The following is a 22,694-nucleotide window of genomic DNA, read 5'->3' as shown; positions in this document are numbered from 1 at the left end:
GATAGATGTATTTTGAAATCAAATATTTTTTTAATTTACCTAAATTTTGTTACATTCCCTAAGTTACATTTAACACACAACAACATTCATCTCATTTTTAGTAGTTTGATGATGTAGCTAGATGCATAAGTGCATCCTTGATTTCAAATTTAGAAGCAAAGATGTATATTTGCATCCAAGTATAGAACTTATTTGAAGTTGAAATTTTTAACATTTGATTTCAAATTATAGAAATAACACTACTTATAGCATTGGATTTGCTCTAACAAAATATTGTGGAACTAAAAATTAAAAACACAGTGTCTGCATATAGCAAATATAAGAAATGATAATATTAACAAAAATGATAACTATATATAACAGAAATGAAGGCAAGTGACCATGACCGAGTCACGGGGTACACCGTTCGGGCCCTCCTAGTTTTTCTCTCAGACCAAATGTGATGCAAGCTGTTAACTATCTATCTGGTCCCTCCAACAACAATGTGAAAATAATAGTAGTATCTTTCAATACATAGTAGTACACTATTATTTTATCTAAACAAACAACAAAAATATATTGTGTACAAAATCTAATATAAACAACTACTAGCATCTTATTAATTTCACAAATTCATTTTTTTTATTTAATTTACTAAGTGCCCCTCGTTAGCACTGTTCTATACATCCATAGATTTGAACGAATACTTAAAATTAAAAATTAATAGACTAAAATTTAAGAGAAAATTCAGATATTAAAATTAAATATTTAAAAAATTGATGCAATAATCACATTACTCGAATATTGAATCGAATTAAATCGATTTTCGAATTTTATATAACTGCTTGTTCATTTCTTTGTTTGTTAATCTAAGCTGGAATTAAATACAAAGAAAAGGGCAACAACTGGCCAATATAGATATAGAGGAGGGTGAGAACAAGTAAGGATCATGTGATATTTTGTTCATCTAACCTCTCATACTCTACCTGCTCTTTTATCTTTCAAATAAGTCCATTTTTTCACCTATAGTTATCAACTTTTTTGTAGTTTTCAAAGTTTCTTTGAGCTTTCTTGAAGATTGAAGATGGCTTCAAGTGTTTCAAAGTTCATAAAATGTGTAACTGTTGGTGATGGAGCTGTTGGTAAGACTTGTATGCTCATTTGCTACACAAGTAACAAATTTCCCACTGTAAGTTCTTGTCTTTTCTCAATTTCATTTCCTCAGTTTTGGATATTTTCGCTTTGTATTTTCAAGATTTTTCATTTTGTGTGTGTGTGTGTGTGTAATTATGCATCTGGGGTTGCATTATTTTGGTGTTTCTTTGATTTTGTATGTAAAAGCTGACAAATTTAATTATGGTTTTTGCTTAAAAGCTTTAACTTTGTATTCTGTGCTTTTACCCTGTTTTAACAGTAGCTTTTTTAGGGTTCTAGCTCATGTTTTCCCTCTTTACTTGATTGGTATTTATTGGGTTTTTAGAAGAAAAATTAAATGGAGAAACTGATAGTATTGTTCTTAATCAGGATTATATTCCAACAGTCTTTGATAACTTCAGTGCAAATGTGGTAGTTGAAGGCCTAACTGTCAACTTAGGCCTGTGGGACACAGCTGGTAATGTTGTCTTTGAATTGAAGTTTCTGTGACTATGTCATTTGTTAATCATGTTTGTATAGTAGGCCTGGATTCTAAAGAACACGCCTTTACTGATTGTCGATGTTTCGATGTGCTTGTGTGAATTCCCCAACTTATTTGCAGGACAAGAAGATTACAATAGATTAAGGCCGCTGAGTTACCGCGGTGCTGATGTATTTGTTTTAGCTTTTTCATTAGTTAGCCGAGCAAGCTATGAAAACATACTTAAAAAGGTACATTGATTGCTATACATGTCCTTATATTGTTTTTGCCTTTTTGGTGTGAGTATTTCTGTTAAGAAGTTTATTTTCCAATTTACTGTTCTAGTGGGGTTGTTGCCATTAACTCTGATTTCTGATAGACAATTGCTTGATCAGTGGATCCCGGAACTTCAACACTTTGCCCCTGGAGTCCCTGTTGTATTGGCTGGCACCAAACTTGGTAAGTTAAAAAATCTAAAAGCTTCAATGTGATCTGCTTATATCATTTGAGTTATCCTAGTGTCAAAAAATGCATTAAGGCTTTGAGTTATCATAGACATTAATTTTCAGTTGTATAAGCAGGGCTGAAACCAGAAATTGTAAACCATGATAAGATTTCTTAGGCTAAAAAAATATTAGCAGAGTTTAGAAGTTGTGCACAATGTCTCTGAGTAAAATTTGTTGGTGACACGCGAGCTAGCTCTTACACTTAAAAACACAATTTGAACAGTTTAGATCAAATAGTAGGAGCAGCAATATGATTAGACTTACTAATCTTTAGGAGGCTTGCAATTACATAGTTCGTCATTTAAACTTCAAATTCTATTCTATTTAAAAATTAAAGAAATCAAATTGGTTTTCTACTTCGAAGTGATGAGAGGATGACACCTAGCATTGGAGATGAGCATCATGGGACTAAGATCGGATAGGTAAATATATGTCTATACCTTAAATGTGTAAAAGGTGCTAATATCAGCGGGAGCTTTTACATGAGCCCTAATTATCTTAATTTTTCTTATCTAGTAAACCAAAAAGTTGATTTGGGGTAGATGACCTTACAGTACTCCACATAGCACAATGAAAAGTGTGGCATGTTCAAACTTTTACGATACTCTTTATTTATTTTTGTGAATCCCGCAACAACTTCACAAGTCACAACTGAACTTTGTTATTTTATATATATTCTATCAATGTATTACAGATCTTCGCGAAGATAAGCACTATTTAGCTGATCATCCAGGTTTAGTGCCTGTGACCACTGCACAGGTTTGGTTTCTTGTCATTGACTGCTCTGTATCAGTGTATCATTATTTTTTGCATCTTAAGGCATAACATTCTAAGAGTGACTGTTCTAATCAGGGAGAGGAGCTCCGGAAACAGATTGGTGCTGCATATTATGTTGAATGCAGCTCAAAAACTCAACAGGTACTACTGATTTCGGGCATCTCTCTGATTGGTAACAAATGACTAAATGCCCGGTTACTCGTTTTGCTAGACATAAGATGGCTATATCTATATTCTCCTGTTAGTGTTAAGAATATAATTTGTCAAATTTCCAAAGATTTTCCGAGTCTTGTTCCCCAATTTGTTTGCATTGGTCTGGAAACATATCTTCCAAGTCCCGCATTTACGCAGGGATCATGCAATAGGCAAAGTTAGGGGTAGGAGAACAGGACGAAGGCAAAGTCCTCGCAATAATATTTTTTAAATTATGTTTACAAGTTCATATAGTTTATTTCGTTATGTGCCCCATACATCAGTACCTACAATGCCGACGAAATTTTATTCTCATGCTTTCTATTTTACGCCAGTACACCATTTTTATTCAACCACCCAATTCGTACACATTTTATTGAAGTCTCCGCCACTGGGTCTACTGCTACTCTAATTACTCTCCACTTAATAATATATAAAAAAATTGACTTTCTCCCTGCACTGTTATTTTGACTTCGTCACTGGTAGCAGGCCAAAAATTTTGACCCTCGTTCATCATTGCAAATAGAACTTCATTTATAAAGGCGTCCTAGTTGCCGGTTAAAATCTACTTCTGGAATCCGACAAAAATCCAGAAAACATTTGTAGTTGGCACATATAAGTATCATAAGTCAATTTTGTTTCTACTTTTTCGGGATTCCTGTAAAATTGAGGGTCAAGTGCCATTATTTGATATTTTCTGTTCAAGTTTCTTACTTATATTGAGCATAATGGAGTACTATTATGCCATTTTCAGTGGGGAAACTCGGATATATGTCTGATTAGCTAATGCCTAATACATATGTCTGGTTAGCAAATCTCACTTTTAGCTATCTTATTTAGTTAATCTGATTTTACTTATATTATGCTATTACAGAACGTAAAAGCAGTGTTCGATGCTGCTATCAAAGTGGTAATCAAGCCACCACAAAAACCAAAAGAGAAGAAGAAGACACGCCAAGGATGCCTAGTGTTAGTAACATATTTTTTCTGTTTCTCTGACGTGTTCTCTAAAATTCATTAATGCATATCTATGCATCATTATCAGCACAGTTGCACATATTTCCTTGTAAACCTATCGTGCACCCCTCCTAAAAATCGTTACATTTAGTGCTCCATGTCTCCTTTATTCGCATCATCTGTGCTGACTCTATGCTCAACTTCAACTGCAGAAATGTTCGTAGGAAAATCACGTGTCTGAAGTAAATGCTTGAGTAATGGCTATAGAGTTTACAGTTCCTCCTCTATTAGCTATATATACTAACATCTAGCTTGGATGCTCATCGCTATTGGCCAATACACAATGTCAGATCTTTGAAGCTCACTCTGTTCCCTAGACTTCAGGAGAATATAGCACATATATGTTCTTCCAGTAGACACTTGCTTACATTATCTCTATATTTGGTTACTTTTTTTAAATCAATGTAAATTGTGAATGTCATCTACTACTTTTTCATCTACTACTTTTTCAGACTGTAACAAAAAAAAAACTTAGCCAGACGGGTCTGTAGTCCTTTTGTTGTGCTATAATGTAAAGTTTGGCGTGATACTACTACTAGCTTGAAAACTGTAGTTGTGAGCTTGTTTAAGTTGGTTTGATACTATTGTAAACACTTTTGTCATAAGCTTTCTGCTTCTTGTCATCTGATTTATGATTGTTAATTTTTTTGGGCAATACGACATCCGTCTGAGTTTGTAAACATCTCCAGTTTGATTTATGAGCAGAGAGGGTACGTAGTACTACTACCTAGCCTGTGAGCCAAAGTATAACATATGTCATAAACAACTAGCCTTGTTTTTCTTTGACAAGAACATGAACAACCAGCCTTGTGAATGTTGTGTGTATGTAAATTTCTGGTTAACTATGTTTATAGAAAGAACTTGTTGGATCGAAACTTGTAGATTGTAAAATCTTGGACCCCAGGTTATCAACCAACTCAGGCCTCATTGCTAGAAAAGTTGTGTGTTCTAGAAATGATGTATTTGGGGCTTTAGTTTGCAAGATACAATTTTACTCCAAGACCTTGTTCAATTTAAATTTGGTATTTTGACACCGGTAGATAGAGGAATATATAAAGTGTAAAATGTACGTTTGAAAATTGAGAATGACAAGATAAGAGTATAGCATGTGGCACACCAAGACATCAGCATGCAAAGCTAACTAATGCCAGCTCTCAGGTAACCCCTATTTTCTAACCGTACACGTAGCAGCAACTATCCCTCTTTACTTTTTATAGATGTTGCGTAACATAATCACACGCAACACTCTCTGCAGACGTAATATCCACATTTAACATATCTTATCTGCCATCGGTTGCATTACTCATAACACTTCTTATCCTTTTTTATATTAAAATGATAAGTGCTTAATACTTGCATTCGATTCGTGCTATGAAATTCGTAATATATATATACTAGCTTAAAAACTTGTGTCATGCACTAATATTTATAATTTTATTATTTTGTTATTTTATAAAACTAAATTATAAAAATAATGATTATATATTATTGAAATTAATAAAATTAAAATATTTACATATTATTTTTTTATGTATTATATATTATTAAAGGATTCAAAATTTAAATAGTTAAAATTTTAAAAAGTCTTTTCTTCTTCTGCAATCTATATGACGGGTGTAGGGCTTATACGAAAGTGGGAGTTTTAAATATAAGTGTATATGGATGATTTGCTATTGTTTTTTAATTTTTCCTTGATTTAATAACTATTTTATTATATTATAATTTGAATTAATAAAATTAATTTGGAAGTGTTTGATTTCTTACCAAGAAAGAAGTTGAGTGCTCTTAGATATCAAGCTGAATTATAATAATTCACAGAGTTTTTAGTTATATGAGATACATGATTTATTTATTTTGATTAAATAATATTTGTTTAAACATTTTTTGGAAGGTGTTAACATATTTGTTAGGAAGGTGGTAATCAACCGATCAAACGAAACCATGTTTCGCTTATAATAATATAGTATAAATAAATAATTATAATTATGTTTAAAGTTAAGGTGGTACAATTATTGCAAAACTTTGCTTATAGATTGAATATTTATTTAATTTTAGGAAACAATAATTAAGGCTAGAAGAGAATATTAATGGAATCAATTACTCCCTACGTCCCTAAAAACGTTTCCTATTTGTACTGAACACGTTTGTCAATGCCGCTTTTGATTGTTAATATCTTTAATTTCGTATTAGTATTAAATATAAAAATGTTATTGTATTAAAGTACTCATAAATACGAATCCAACAAAATCACTTATGACTATGGTTGATTTTATAAATAAGACATAAATTAGTAGTCAATCATTTATTATGAACAGTACGAAAAGTCAAAACAAAAAGATCATTTTAGGATGGAGGGAATATCACTCATGTTTAAAATAACAAAAAAGTACGTACGTAAATGAAATGAATTTGGTCAATACAAGTCAGAATAAAAAGAATAAACAATGCGTGGGTCTCCACGACTCCAACAAGTTGCAAGTCCTTCTGTCCTTGTTTTATTTTTACCCTGTTCACCCACATTTCCCACAGTTACAAATTGTATATTCTGTATTTAAACAACTAACAATAATTACAGAACCAGATAGTCAAACTAAATATCAACGAAACCTTAATCTAATCCAGATTTCTGTACTTAAAGCAGTAAGCCCCTGTCCGAGTCTACATCATTTATTAGTCCGAGACTCCTGTACGGCTGTAGGTATCTGTCCCAAAAAAACACATACTTGGGGGTAGTCCTGTTAATACTCCCATTCCCATTGTTTTATTTTATTCGCAGTTACGACTTTTCTGCCCATAATTTTAAGTTTTGAGGGTATATTAAAATATTAATTTCTAATTTTTTTAAATAAAAATATGCTTAATGACTTCAATTTACAGAAAAAAGTTTAATGTTAATTATTTTAACTATGCAATTAAAAAAACAAAGAAATGTGTGTAATAAAATAAAATGACAGATAAAATGAAATAGAAAAAATAGTTATAAGAGGAGATTTTCGTAAATAAATTTAATCAAAAAATTTTATGTAATATATGGGATCACGATTAGTGCTTAAATATTTAGTTTTATATTATATATATATCCACAAATATTTTCATAAACCAATGATTTATTAATAAATTATATAAAATCAGTCTTGCTACACGCATTATGTTAGTTTCTTGTATAATTATCTGAATTAAATTTGTAAATTCAAGATGATTATTAATATTTATAATATATCATTAAATTTGTATAAAAATAATTTTACCTGAGTTACCCGAGATTAGTGGCGGACGCAAAAAAATTTTGTAGGGGGTTCAGAAATTTTACGTGACAAATTTTTAAGTGTAATTTTTTTTATTTTAGTAAGATCTTGGGAAAGTTTTAAAAAAATAATAAGGAAGATTATAAGATTCTAAAAATAATTTTTATACATCTGATGATTTATATATTTTGAAAGTTTATACTTATAGTTATGCAGTTACATAACAAGAGAAAAAAAATATGAGGGAACTGCATGGAAACAAATTAATCTATGAATTAAACCTACTACTCTAGTTATATTTGAGAATTTAAGGGGCAGAGACCCCTAGATCCGTCCGAGATCATCCCGTTGAATTACACTATATCTCCGTTAATTATACAATATATTTATAGTGATACAACTATAATGAGTTGGGTAGTGTACAATATCTTCTAATATTTTTATATTTTCATGAAGAAATTTTAAAATAAAACTCGACACTAATACATACTTATAATATGATATGGATCCAGATTCCGCTGCGATTGAGATCAGAACAGCGTTAATTCACAGATTTCAGGTGTAATCACTTCGATTTTTCTTCGTGTTTACTTATAATTTTGTTCTGTTGTAAAAAATATGTCAGTATTGAATAGATCTGCATATTTCTAAGCATTTTATCTCTGATTGAGTTGTTGAGAGATTATAGTTCTCATTCTTATAGAATTGATCGATACATTCTGAAATATCATTGTCGATATGAGTACTCGAGTTACACAAGATCCTTCAAGTGTCTGCTTCATACATCCTTCTGATTCTAATACAAGTCAATTAGTTTCAGTCAAGTTTAATGGAGAAGGTTTTAGTAATTGGAAACGAAGTATGTTGTTTGCTTTGTCATCCAAGAATAAGATAGGATTTGTTAATGGAACAGTTGAGACACCTGAATTGACTTCTTCTGATTACAAATTATGGGAGAGATGTAACGATTTGGTAATTTCCTGGTTGCTGTTCAATTTAGATGAAAATATTGCTCGTAGTGTCTTGTTTCTAAAGACTACAAGGTCTATCTGGTTAGATCTCGAAAATCGTTTTGGTTATACATCTGTAACACAAGTTTTCTCTTTGGAACAAAATCTATCTGAAATGAAACAAGGCCAGCAAAGTGTTTCTGAGTTCTACACTCAAATTAAAACTGTTTGGGTTTCAATGGATGATGCAAGTCCTTTGCCTATCTGCACTTGTGAGAAGTGTACTTGTTTATTATCTGGAAGAATGAAGCAAGTACAACAGACTCATAGAATGTTGCAATTCTTAATAAAACTGAATGATCAGTTTGTCATGGTAAGGGCAAACATTCTCATGATGGTTCCTCTGCCTGACTTGACTCAAGTATTTCGGATGGTAACTCAAGAGGAATCTCACAAGGATTATTGTCAATTAATCAGTCAATTTGATAATCTTGCTTTTATTGCTGACAAGAGAAGATTTCCTGACAGTACTTCATCTCAAAGATTTCAGCCTCAATCTTCTGGCTCCTCTACCAATTTTCAGAAACAAAGTTTCAATGCCTTCAGGAAAACTAATCAGAAAATTGGAAATTCTTATTTCTGTACTCACTGTAAGATGACAGGGAATAGCAATGATAGATGCTTCAAACTCCATGGATACCCTTGTTAGGGCGAAAACACGCACTAATATTCACGCAAGTATACGCGTTCGCAAGTAATATAGAATACTTTCTAGTTCGTTCCCTCAGAGACTCAGACTAAATTATTGTCTAATTAAACTCACTCACCAATGTATGATTACTTCTCAATGTTAAGATACTAACACTTAAAATTGTTGATTAAATATTAACTATAATTAACTACTTAATTAATCACTTAACTAACACTTCAATTTATCAATAATAAAACACTCATGAGATCACAACTTCATTATTACTTCCTTCTATAGCCATTGTTATTACCTTTAGCATGTGACAGTGATGATATTAATCGAATAACACGAAACTGATAAAAGCCAACTTTCATTGTACTAATACCATTCTACCAAGCATCCACAATTAAGATAGAAGTTGAATAGTCATCAATTATGTTGAGTTCTCATATGTCTACAAAAATTGACAACACAACGATTTAAGCACAAGTTATTCCTTTTGATTACATAGGGCAAATAAAACTGTTAGAGTTACCCACTAATCATGCACAACGTACATGAACCTATGCTAGTATGGCAAGTTCTAAATCTCAAGATCCACCGTCGATTCACAAGAGATTAACACCCTATCTTATATGTTCGCGACGCACATAAGACGAATACGCACAACCAATACTAGATATCATGCAATCATCACACACTAAAGTATTAAACAATTAACTAAAGAATTCCATAATAAATTCGTTGCAACCCCATGATCACGATTAGCCCATAATAGCACTTATCGTCATCATGGGTTCATATGAAATCATGATAAACAAACACAAGAAAATAATAACTAAACTTATTATATTAAAACAGAGTACGTCACAAGAGTAAATAAGTTCAAAGCAAGAAAACTAGCATCCAACGTTACAACGAAACAAGAATCACAAGAATATATGCTTCCTCTTCGTTGCGGTATGCTAAATCGGTCTTCTTCCTTATCTCCTTTGCTCCTTGCGTAAAAACACAATCTTCTTCAATCCACACTTGTGAAAACGTCTCAAATCTACTTATATAATAGTCCCATAAAACTCAGATTACATAGAAGTGGAAACCAAACAGAAGTAAAAGTCCTAAAATAATTTGTCTTTTTTCCCGACCCTGCGCGGCCGCGCAGCAAGCTGAGCGCGGGCGCTCAGACCTCTACTGAAAAAATTCTGATTTCGCTCCGTTTCTTCGTCGTAATCTGCCTGTTTCTTTCCTCTCGCAATGGTGAACACATGCCAAGGCTTATTCTTGATGATTCCTCCCCCGAAATGCAACTAAAACCCTGAAATGCATAAACACTAGAAAATCGCATCAAATACACAAAATACTTGATTTCAAGACACCAATTTAAGCCATTTTAAGACGTTCTAAGTGGTATAAAATGCCACTTATCACACCCCCAAACTTAAATCGATGTTTGTCCTCAAGCGTCATAGACTCAAAAACAAATAAAAACATGCATGAATGCAATCTATATGAAAATGCAGCGATCCCCCTTACTACAATTAACCAACCAATTTGTCACACATCTCAACGAATGCAGTTAGACAACTAAAGATCAATAAACTCATGCAAACGGACATACAGCCAGAAACGTGGTGTGTGCAAATGCTTAACAGATATGCTTCGGAACTAGACCAATTACTATGACTAGACTATCCTCAAGGCAATCCTACGATTATACAAAGAATAAAAAAAAATTATAGGCACAAAGTGATATACAACACTACAAGAACTCTGGAGCTTACTACGGAATCGTGCTTTTTATTTACAACTCAAATGCTTATTTGACCGTGCAATGAGTGAGGTCCACAAAAGACTTATATAATGGTATCCATGTAACGAGCGTTAGGTTAGCGGATCCCAGACTCTAAAAGCCTTAGGTCACTAGGCACAAAGTCCCCTAAGAACTTAATAACTCGAATACCAAAGAGCCCACTCTTGATCAATTATGCAATTTATTTTTTTTTTTAACTTCTGAGCAAGTGTGTTTCGCTCCATCTTGCTCAACCCTAGACTACTCGCACCATATGCGAGCCGGCTACTAGCCATTTGACGCCTAGCCACAACTAGCAACAACTTCCATATTTTTTCTCCAAAATTTTTTCTTTTTCATGCCTTTATCACTAAGAACCTATAATCGAATTCTAAGCATAATAAGCAGATTGACCTTGAAAACAACCAAATCATAACAACAATCTAGCTCTTACGCATTCTCTAAGACTTAGTGGACTTACAATTGTTTCTAGCATGCATATCAACCTACACAACTTCATATCACTTTAATGATATCACTACACTCGCATCAATATCACAATTCAGTCGATAAATCATTGCAAAAGGGATCATGGTACATGCATGAGCTACATGACATTCATAACAAACAAAAAAATAAAAAACTATATGGCCTAAATTATGCAACTATATGAACTAAACTATCATGAATATGCAACTAAATGACACACACACAATATTCCTTAACTACCACCCCCAAACTAAAAATCTTCACTGTCCTCAGTGAAAGTAGTAGAAAGGAACACAGGGTATACCTACTCGGAGTCATCATCATCATCACCCTCAGTGGGTGGAGTATCAGGCGGCGGGTATGCAGAGTCCTCACCAAAAACTGGCCACTGGATATCAGCTCCAAGGCCTCGAAAAGCAGTCCCTAACGCAAGGGTGAGCTCCTGAGCAAACCTGCTCTGCGTCTCATACATGGCATCCAACCGCCGTGAAAGCCTCCTATACTGGGCATCAACCATCCCAGCACTCTCCTGAGCTCTCGAAGAACCAGCCTCATCACGCCCTGACCTAGCCATAGTAGCACCTCGTGCTGGACGCCCTCCTGAAAGACGATAACCCAGCCCATGCTCCTCAGGCTCACCACCGGTCCACTCCTGCATCCCATTCAGAGTGCCAGAATCAATCGGAGCTGCTGGCAACTGCAACTGCTCATGAGCCGGCCAGTTCACTCCCACTGCTCGGCATAGCTTCGTAACCGTAGATGCATAAGGGATGTTCATATACTTTGCTCCCCTCAAAAACTTCAGAATTCCTTGGTAGATAAACTCACCAAGGTCCACATAGTATTCAGAATTCAGAATTCCCCACAACAACTGTGCTCTCTCAACTGTGACCTCGTGTGCATGCGAAGAAGGAAAAATATTAGCACAAATAAATGCATTCCATGCACGGGCATACCTGTTCATGGCGATCGCCGGAAAGTGACGATACTCATTAGTGCCGGTCCTGCAGGTCCAAACTGTGCCCGGTCGACAGAGAGTCGCACAAATCAAATCCAAGTCAAAATCCTCAGCAGTCTTTTCATTCCAGTCCTCCTCCTCGGGCTTCCTCTCTCGCTGTCCAATCACACGGCGAATCGCCGCAGGATGATAATCAACCGTCAGCCCTCGGACCACAGAAAACCCATTCTTTTCGGCCTTCGCGTTCGCGTAGAACTCGCGAACAACGCTCATCGGTACCTCTTCGGGTGACTCACAAAAATCTATCCACCCCTTCTCTGCAATCATGGGCAGCAACTCACCATCCCTCCCCGATGGTAAAAACCCCCCTCTCCTTCAGAATCGGCTTCCCTAACAGCCTAGTGTACTCCTCCTCCGCGGCTCTGTCAGTTAACCGAGGCCTTGCAGCGGTACCCCTTGATGAATTGGCAGTAGGAACTGTGCTGCTGCTGTCAATAGTGCGTGCTCTCTTGGGTGCCATTGATTCGTGAAGAAAAGTGTGTAAGAACTGATTTTTGATGTTTGTGAGAGGGTTTAAGTGTAGGAAGTTTTGTGAGAGATATGTAGGATAGGTGTATGTATATATAGGGTGTGGATTAGATTAGGGTTTGGAAATTAAGGGGTAACATGATGGGGTAGTGGGAACAAATCGTGGGTTTATGGGCTAAAACTGTTTTTGTGTGTTTTGTTTTTTTTTTTCTCTGAACTGTAAAAAAATTTCTGGTACTCGACCCCTGAGCGGTCGCTCAGCAAAACTGAGCGGGCACTCAGCTTGCTGCAAGGTCGCTCAGCAAAGCTGAGCGGGCGCTCAGAGGGTCACTGTAATTTTTTTTTTCAGCCCCTATTTTCTGATTTTTTTGTGTTTTTGGATAGGTTATTAACTTCTAAGGGTTCCTGTAACAACAATTCATGGGTTGCCTCCCACGCAGCGCTTCTTTTTCGTCATTAGCTTGACGTTTTGTACCCTTCTCAAGTAGTCAACAAAATGGCACTAACCACTTCTCGGTTTGCCATGTCCCCATAGTAGTGCTTCAACCGCTGACCGTTAACCTTGAATGCTTGGTCCAGATCATTCTAAAAAATTTCCACCGCTCCATGTGGAAACACAGTTTTGACAATAAAAGGTCCAGACCACCTTGATTTCAACTTCCCAGGAAAAAGTCGGAGCCGAGAGTTGAATAAGAGAACTTGTTGCCCTGGCACAAATAACTTTGGATGTAGCTTCCTATCGTGCCACCTCTTCACCTTTTCCTTATACATTTTGTTATTTTCGTACGCTTGAAGTCGAAATTCATCAAGTTCATTAAGCTGAAGCATTCTTTTCTTACCAGCTGCATCTAAATCCAGGTTCAACTTCTTCAATGCCCAGTAGGCCTTATGCTCAAGCTCCGCAGGTAGATGACATCCCTTACCGTACACCAACTGAAACGGTGACATCCCAAGTGGAGTTTTGTATGCTGTTCTGTAAGCCCAAACAGCTTCATCGAGCTTTAAAGACCAATCCTTCCTTGACGGACAAACAACCTTCTCTAGAATGCGCTTTATCTCTCTGTTAGACACTTCCGCTTGACCATTTGTTTGCGGATGATAGGCAGTAGCTACTCGATGATTCACACTATAACGCTGCATCATAGAAGTGAACTTATGGTTGCAAAAATGCGATCCTTCATCACTTATGATTACCCGAGGTGTGCCAAACCTTGTGAAAATTTGCTTATGAAGAAAATTTAGCACTGCCTTTACATCATTTGTCGGTAAAGCTTTAACTTCGACCCATTTTGAGACATAATCGACTGCCAGCAAGATGTACTGATTATTGCAAGATGAGATAAAAGGCCCCATGAAATCGATTCCCCACACATCAAAGACCTCGACTTCAAGCATCACATTTAATGGCATCTCATCCTTCCTTGACAAATTTCCCACTCTTTGGCAATGATCACACCTTAAAACAAACTGATGAGCATCCTTGAACAAAGTAGGCCAGAAAAAACCTGCTTACAGAATACGAGCTGCCGTCTTCTCACCGCCATAATGTCCACCATAAACCGTGGAATGGCAGTCTCGTAATATCCCCTCCGTCTCACAGAACGGGATACATCTCCTGATGATCTGGTCAGCTCCCTATCTAAACAAATATGGTTCATCCCACACATACCACTTCACCTCATGCAGAAACTTCTTCTTTTGAGCGGATGTCAAATTAGGAGGCATTATATTGATGACGAGATAGTTTACAATATCTGCAAACCATGGTTCTTCCTCCTGAATTGCAAACAACTGCTCATCCGGAAAAGATTCATTGATTAACGTCCTATCTTGTGAAGTAGAATCGGGATTCTCCAACCTAGAGAGATGGTCAGCTACTTGATTCTCAGTACCTTTTCTATCTTTGATCTCTAACTCAAATTCCTGAAGTAAAAGCACCCAACGAATGAGTCTCGGCTTCGAATCCTTCTTGGAAACCAGATAGCGAATAGCTGCATGATCAGTGAATACTGTTACTTTCGTACCAAGCAGATAAGATCGAAATTTCTCAAAACCAAAGACTATAGCCAAAAGCTCCTTCTCAGTAGTGGTGTAGTTCAATTGGGCACCATTTAAAGTCTTACTCGCATAGTAGACCACATGGAAGAGATTTTTCTTGCGTTGTCCCAGAACTGCACCTACCGCATAATCACTTGCATCACACATCATCTCAAATGGTTCTGTCCAATCTGGTGCTGTAATAACTGGTGCAGTGATCAAACTCTTCTTGAGAGTCTCGAATGCTGCCAAACATTCATCATCAAATTTGAAAGGCACATCTTTCTCAAGCAAATTGCACAACGACTTAGATATCTTTGAAAAGTCCTTGATGAATCGCCGATAAAAACCCGCATGACCAAGAAAACTACGGATTCCTTTCACATAATTAGGTGGGGGAAGATTTTCAATGACTCCCACCTTGGCCTTGTCCACCTCCAAACCCTTGCTAGAGATCTTATGCCCAAGGATAATGCCTTCACGCACCATAAAATGACATTTCTCCCAATTGAGCACCAAATTAGTTTCCACGCATCTTTTGAGTACGGCGCGCAGATTATTCAAACATTCATCATATGAGTGTCCAAAGACGGAGAAGTCATCCATGAACACTTCGACGTTATTTCCAATCATGTCAGAGAATATAGCCATCATACATCTCTGAAAGGTGGCCGGGGTGCCACATAACCCAAACGAAACTCTGTGAAAAGCAAACGTGCCAAATGGACAAGTGAAGGTAGTCTTTTCCTGATCCTCTGGTGCAATATAAATCTGATTATACCCGGAATAACCATCCAGAAGACAAAAATACTCATGACCCGCCAATCTGTCAAGCATCTGATCAATAAATGGAAGAGGGAAGTGATCCTTCCTTGTGGCTTTGTTCAATTTTCTATAATCCATGCATACTCTCCATCCTGTAACTGTTCGAGTAGGGATGAGCTCATTCTTTTCATTTGCGACCACAGTGATACCTCCCTTCTTAGGTACACATTGTACGGGGCTCACCCACGAGCTGTCAGAAATAGGATAAATGATGCCTGCATCTAGCCATTTCAGAATTTCTTTCTTCACCACCTCCTTCATGATGGGATTCAGTCTTCGCTGCTGTTCCACAGTTGGCTTACTACCTTCCTCTAGCAGAATTTTATGCATACAATATGAAGGACTTATCCCCTTGATGTCTGCTATGGTCCATCCTATAGCCGATTTGAATTCTCTCAAAATCCTTAAGAGCTTGTCTTCCTCACTATCTGAAAGGTCAGATGAAATAATAACATGTAACGTAGATGAATCACCTAAAAAAGCATACCTCAAGTGCTCAGGTAATGGCTTGAGCTCCAAGGTAGGTGCTTCCTCTATTGATGGTTTGAGCTTCCCTTCAGCGTTCTTAAGGTCAGAAGTACCAAGAGATTCAAATGGTATGTCCAGCTTTCGCTTCCAGGGAGAAGCGTTCAGATATTGTAATTGCTCGTTGCTATCTTCATCATCGCTGTCAAAATCCCCCACTAAGGCCTTTTCCAATGCATCAGACATTAGCATGTGATCGAGTTCCGAAGTAACCGCAGAATCAATCACATCCAATTTTAAGCACTCCTCGTCTTCTGTAGGGAATTTCATTGCCTTGAATACGTTGAAGGTCACATCCTGATCTTGGACCCGCATAGTAAGTTCACCTTTTTGCACATCTATCAAGGTACGGCCAGTAGCCAAGAAAGGCCTTCCCAAGATTATGGGAATTTTCTTATCTTCCTCAAAATCCAGAATAACAAAATCTGCAGGAAAGAAAAGCTTATCCACCTTGACGAGCACATCCTCAACTATGCCCCTTGGGTAAGTAATGGAACGGTCAGCCAATTGTAGCGACATGTATGTGGGTTTTGGATCAGGCAGATCCAGCTTTTTAAAGATCGACAACGGCATCAGATTAATGCTTGCTCCCAAATCACAAAGGCACTTGTCAAAAGTCAGATTGCCAATGGTGCAAGGAATGGTGAAGCTTCCTGGATCTTTCAGTTTTGGTGGTAACTTTTGCTGCAGAACAGCGCTGCATTCTTCCGTGAGAGCAACGGTTTCAAGGTCATCCAGTTTCACCTTCCTTGAAAAAATAGTCTTCATAAACTTCGCATAACTAGGCATTTGTTCAAGAGCCTCAGCGAAAGGTATATTGATGTGAAGTTTCTTGAACACCTCCAGAAACTTCCCGAACTGTCTATCCATCTTTTGTTGCTGCAATCTCTTAGGAAAAGGTGGTGGAGGATAGAGATGTTTCTCCCCTGTATTAGCCTCAGGAAGAGTGTGTTCAACAGTAGTCTTTCTTGGTTTCACCGCTTTCCCCTTTTGCTTAGATTCTTCACCTCTAATTTCAGCTTCTACTTCTTTTGCCTTTTCAGCATCAGCTACTTTTCCAGACCTTAAGGTAATAGCCTTGACTTGCTCTTTAGCTTCCTTCCTGCCTGGTACTTCCGTGTCACTGGGAAGAGTGCCAGGTTGACGATTGAGCACTGCATTGGCTAATTGACCGATTTGATTTTCCAAGGTCTTGATAGAAACCGCCTGACTCTTGCACAACATCTTAAGTTCCTCAAAATCAGCACTAGTAGGTGCAGCTGCACTTCCCTGTTGAGGATATGATTGCCTTGTAGCATACTGCTGTGGTTGCTGGAATCCAGGTGGGTTAAACTGTTTACTCACTCCTTGCTGATATGGTGGCTGAATAGCATTCTGATTATTCCCCCAGCTGAAATTTGGATGATTTCTATTGTTAGGATGATAGGTCGCTGGCACAGGCTGCTGTTGTCGCTGATAATTATTCACATACTGAACAGATTCGTTGACAAGAGAACACTGATCCGTAGCATGAGAACCTGCACAAAGCTCACAAACCATAGCTATTTGATTAACTTCATACGTAGCCAGAGAATCAATCTTCATTGATAGCGCTTGGAGCTGGGCTGCAATAGCGGTGGCTGCATCAACTTCCAGAATACCTGCTACCTTGCCTGACGTCATCCTCTGAGTTGGGTTTTGATGCTCATTTGCAGCCATCATCTCTATAAGATTATACGCCTCAGTATAGCTTTTAGCCCATAAGGCGCCTCCAGCTGCTGCATCGAGCATGGGCCGAGATTGGGCCCCCAAACCATTATAGAAACCAGTGTTCACCATCCAATCCGGCATTCCATGATGTGGACATTTTCTCAACATTTCCTTGTAGCGTTCCCAAGCCTCGCACATAGATTCTGTAGGTTGCTGCGCAAACTGAGTAAGAGCACTCCTCATAGCAGCAGTCTTTGCCATCGGATAAAACTTCACCAGAAACTTTTGTGCAAGATCTTGCCACGTAGTGATGGACCCAGCTGGTTCAGAATGTAACCAGTCTTTAGCCTTGTCCCTCAGTGAGAATGGGAAAAGCCTCAACTTGATAGCCTCATCAGTCACGCCATTATACTTAAAAGTGCTGCAGATCTCGACAAAATTCCTTATGTGCATGTTAGGGTCTTCAGTTGCCGCTCCTCCAAAAGAAACAGAATTCTGCACCATCTGAATAGTGCCCGGCTTGATTTCAAAGGTGTTAGCTTGAATAGCCAGATGAAGGATGCTTGACTGAATGTCATCAATTTTAGGCCGAGAAAAATCCATAAGAGCTGGATCAGCTTGAACAATACGATCTCCCATGTTTACTGGTTCTTTCTGCTCAGTTCCTGAATCCGAATCCTCAAAATCTAACTTCTCCGGAATATCAAGAACTTCGTCTGTCTCCTCAGCTGTATCTAAAGTCCTCTTGCGAGCACGAGAACGAGTTTGCATAAACGCTTGCTAAAGTACCTGAAACACAACCGGAAAAAATAAGTAACTACTACGTCCTAATCACTGAGTCCTAATGACCAATGATGGTAAGTACATAAACTAAACAAATACGCCGAGTCCCCGGCAGCGGCGCCAAAAACTTGTTAGGGCGAAAACACGCACTAATATTCACGCAAGTATACGCGTTCGCAAGTAATATAAAATACTTTCTAGTTCGTTCCCTCAGAGACTCAGACTAAATTATTGTCTAATTAAACTCACTCACCAATGTATGATTACTTCTCAATGTTAAGATACTAACACTTAAAATTGTTGATTAAATATTAACTATAATTAACTACTTAATTAATCACTTAACTAACACTTCAATTTATCAATAATAAAACACTCATGAGATCACAACTTCATTATTACTTCCTTCTATAGCCATTGTTATTACCTTTAGCATGTGACAGTGATGATATTAATCGAATAACACGAAACTGATAAAAGCCAACTTTCATTGTACTAATACCATTCTACCAAGCATCCACAATTAAAATAGAAGTTGAATAGTCATCAATTATGTTGAGTTCCCATATGTCTACAAAAATTGTCAACACAACGATTTAAGCACAAGTTATTCCTTTTGATTACATAGGGCAAATAAAACTGTTAGAGTTACCCACTAATCATGCACAACGTACATGAACCTATGCTAGCATGGCAAGTTCTAAATCTCAAGATCCACCGTCGCTTCACAAGAGATTAACACCCTATCTTATATGTTCGCGACGCACATAAGACGAATACGCACAACCAATACTAGATATCATGCAATCATCACACACTAAAGTATTAAACAATTAACTAAAGAATTCCATAATAAATCCGTTGCAACCCCATGATCACGATTAGCCCATAATAGCACTTATCGTCATCATGGGTTCATATGAAATCATGATAAACAAACACAAGAAAATAATAACTAAACTTATTATATTAAAACAGAGTACGTCACAAGAGTAAATAAGTTCAAAGCAAGAAAACTAGCATCCAACGTTACAACGAAACAAGAATCACAAGAATATATGCTTCCTCTTCGTTGCGGTGTGCTAAATCGGTCTTCTTCCTTATCTCCTTCGCTCCTTGCGTAAAAACACAATCTTCTTCAATCCACACTTGTGAAAACGTCTCAAATCTACTTATATAATAGTCCCATAAAACTCAGATTACATAGAAGTGGAAACCAAACAGAAGTAAAAGTCCTAAAATAATTTGTCTTTTTTCCCGACCCTGCGCGGCCGCGCAGCAAGCTGAGCGCGGGCGCTCAGACCTCTACTGGAAAAATTCTGATTTCGCTCCGTTTCTTCGCCGTAATCTGCCCGTTTCTTTCCTCTCGCAATGGTGAACACATGCCAAGGCTTATTCTTGATGATTCCTCCCCCGAAATGCAACTAAAACCCTGAAATGCATAAACACTAGAATAACGCATCAAATACACAAAATACTTGATTTCAAGACACCAATTTAAGCCATTTTAAGACGTTCTAAGTGGTATAAAATGCCACTTATCAACCCTCCTGGTTTTAAATCAAATAGAGATGGAAAGCTTGCTGCAACCGTTATAAATTCTACTGATACTGAAAACCAACAAGATAACTCAGCACCAGTTACTATGCAACAGTATAACCACTTGCTTGAACTCATCAACAAGCATTCTATTACTTCTGGTGAATCTGCAGACAAGTCATCTGACATTGCTGGACATGCACTTTTGGCAGGTAAAGTATGCTTAATGTCATACTTTTCAAATGAATGGCTCTTAGATAGTGGAGCCACTGATCATATCACCAGTTCTCTATTAGATTTTGAAAATTATGATGAAGTTCTTGATGTTGATAGTCATATAACAATTCCTGATGGCAGAAAGATACAAGTTACTCACACTGGTACTGTTAAGCTTAATTCTAAAATAACACTACATAATGTGTTATTGGTACCAGAATTCAAGTATAAACTGATTTCAGTTCACAAGTTATGCAAGGATATGAAATCTAATTTGTGTTTCTCTGATTCCAAATGCTATCTTCAGGACCTTTCTCAAAATCAGCTTCTCATTCATCTTGGTGATTTACAACATGGATTATATACTGTGCACCCTGTTAAATCCAGTTCTGCATCTCAATTTTTCACCAACAAAGTTGTTTGTCTTTCCATATCAGCTGAAGCTGAACTGTGGCATTTGAGGCTTGGACATTTGTCTTTTCAGCAACTTAGAATCATTCAACCTAGTTGTTATGTTAAGAATTGTACAGAAGTAGATTCTATCTGTAATATTTGTCCATTAGCTAAACAACATAAGAAGTCTTTTTCACATAGTTCAATCAAGACTACTGCCATTTTCCAGCTTATCCATGTTGATATTTGGGGCCCTTATAGGGTTAAAAATCACAATGGATGTACTCAGTTTGTTACTATTGTAGATGATTATAGCCGATATACTTGGATTCATTTGATCAAATATAAATCAGACGTTGTTTCTGTTTTGACTCAATTTCTTAACTATGTTGAGACTCAATTTCATATTTCAGTCGCTTGTGTTAGAAGTGATAATGCAAAGGAACTTAGTGAAGGTGCCATGAACAAGTTTTACCAGGCTAAAGGAATCATACATCAGACTACTTGCAGTTACACACCACAACAAAATGGTGTAGTTGAATGCAAGCATCGACATACTGGATACTGCCAGGTCTCTTATTTTTCAATCTCGTTTAACTATTTGTTATTGGGGAGAGTGTATATTATGTGCTTGTTACTTAGTTAATCGTATGCCCCTTCAGAGTATTAACAATGATACACCCTTTCAAAGACTATACAATAAACCTCTTTGTCTTGATAATTTGAGGATTTTTGGCTATCTCTGTTATGTTTCTAATAACACACCTAATCATTCTAAATTTGATCCTAAAGCCTCCCCTTGTGTCTTCATTGGCTACCCTCCACACACTAAAGGATACAAGGTTCTTGATTTAAAAACTAAACAGATTTTTATTTCTAGAGACCTTAATTTTCATGAGCATCATTTCCCCTACCATATGATGTCAACACCTTCTGATTATGAATATGATACGGTTGTTTTCTTGCTTAGTGTTACTTCCACTGAATCATTTGATTCTTATGATATATCAAATGATAGTTTTTTTCACATTAATCCTGATGATTCCACTAAAAATGATGCTAACCATGACCGTTCTTCCACCACATTGTCACCAGATAATTCTGTTTCTGAAAACACTCATTCTGATACTTCTTCTGATATTTCCTCTCAAAATGCCATTGTTGTTCCTTTAAGGCAATCTACCAGAGTCAGAAAGGCTCCTTCTTATTTGAATTCTTATCAATGTCATTTGACACATCTCGAAAGTCTCAATGCATCACCTCATTGGTGTAATTTAGTCCAATATGACACTTTTCCATCCACACACAAAGCCTTCCTTTCATACACTAGCTCTATTATTGAACCTAAAAATTATATCGAGGCTTCTACACATCCTCTGTGGCTATAAGCAATCAATAAGGAATTAAAAACCTTAGCAGATAATCACACTTGGGCTCTAGTTGATTTATCCCCGGGCAAGAAAGCGATTGGTAATAAATGGGTTTTTAAGGTCAAGCTCAATTCTGATGGTTCTTTAGAGCGATGCAAAGCTCGTTTAGTAGCAAAGGGTTTCAATCAAAAGCATGGAATTGATTACGACGAAACGTTTTCACCCGTTATAAAGATGACAACAGTCCGGTGTTTAATTACTCTGGCAGCTAGCATAAAATGGAAACTATTTCAGTTGGACGTTAATAATGCGTTTTTGCACGGTGATTTAAAGGAAGAAGTTTATATGAAGGTTCCTGATGGTGTGCCTCATCTACCTAACCAAGTTTGTCGTCTAAAAAAGTCTTTATATGGCCTTAAACATGCATCCCGAGAGTGGTTCTTTAAGCTGTTACATGAGTTACTTTTATAATGCTATACCCAATCCAAAAACGATTACAGCTTGTTCACTAAATTCACTGGAAGCAAGATCACTATTATTGCTGTTTATGTTGATGATATTATCGTCACGGGTGATAATTT

At 36.9% G+C, this 22,694-nt stretch overlaps 2 protein-coding genes and 1 non-coding gene across 3 annotated transcripts; all 3 read left to right on the top strand.

The window, feature by feature from the left end:
* The first annotated feature begins 780 nt into the window (after nucleotides 1-780).
* Nucleotides 781-4,691, top strand: LOC141723683 (rac-like GTP-binding protein 3). The gene is made up of 9 exons (XM_074525545.1): nucleotides 781-919; nucleotides 1,027-1,168; nucleotides 1,504-1,591; nucleotides 1,736-1,845; nucleotides 1,990-2,053; nucleotides 2,795-2,859; nucleotides 2,953-3,018; nucleotides 3,944-4,038; nucleotides 4,239-4,691. The coding sequence occupies exons 2-9, from the start codon at nucleotides 1,064-1,066 to the stop codon at nucleotides 4,270-4,272; spliced, it is 627 nt and encodes a 208-aa protein (XP_074381646.1). The 5' UTR covers nucleotides 781-919; nucleotides 1,027-1,063; the 3' UTR covers nucleotides 4,273-4,691.
* Nucleotides 4,692-8,069: 3,378 nt separating this feature from the next.
* LOC141659923 (uncharacterized) lies at nucleotides 8,070-8,990 on the top strand. The gene has a single exon (XM_074466862.1). It carries the CDS (start codon nucleotides 8,070-8,072, stop codon nucleotides 8,988-8,990), a length of 921 nt encoding a protein of 306 aa, XP_074322963.1.
* An 8,961-nt stretch (nucleotides 8,991-17,951) lies between these two features.
* LOC141662510 (small nucleolar RNA R71) lies at nucleotides 17,952-18,058 on the top strand. Its single transcript, XR_012550622.1, has one exon. It is a non-coding gene; the product is annotated as a small nucleolar RNA R71 (small nucleolar RNA).
* The last annotated feature ends 4,636 nt before the right edge of the window (nucleotides 18,059-22,694 follow it).

Source organism: Apium graveolens, chromosome 5 (genome assembly GCF_009905375.1).
Source record: "Apium graveolens cultivar Ventura chromosome 5, ASM990537v1, whole genome shotgun sequence".
Classification (NCBI taxonomy): Eukaryota; Viridiplantae; Streptophyta; class Magnoliopsida; order Apiales; family Apiaceae; genus Apium; species Apium graveolens.
Note: the sequence above shows the minus strand (reverse complement) of the source record. Positions and strands in the feature narration are given on the sequence as shown.

Excerpts from the sequence above, each read along its gene's own strand:
- LOC141723683 (XM_074525545.1), top strand. The coding sequence starts at position 1,064 with ATGGCTTCAAGTGTTTCAAAGTTCATAAAATGTGTAACTGTTGGTGAT. Across the intron at positions 1,846-1,989 it reads ATGAAAACATACTTAAAAAG|TGGATCCCGGAACTTCAACA; the intron begins GTACATTGATTG and ends TTGCTTGATCAG. Across the intron at positions 2,054-2,794 it reads ATTGGCTGGCACCAAACTTG|ATCTTCGCGAAGATAAGCAC; the intron begins GTAAGTTAAAAA and ends AATGTATTACAG.
- LOC141659923 (XM_074466862.1), top strand. The coding sequence starts at position 8,070 with ATGAGTACTCGAGTTACACAAGATCCTTCAAGTGTCTGCTTCATACAT.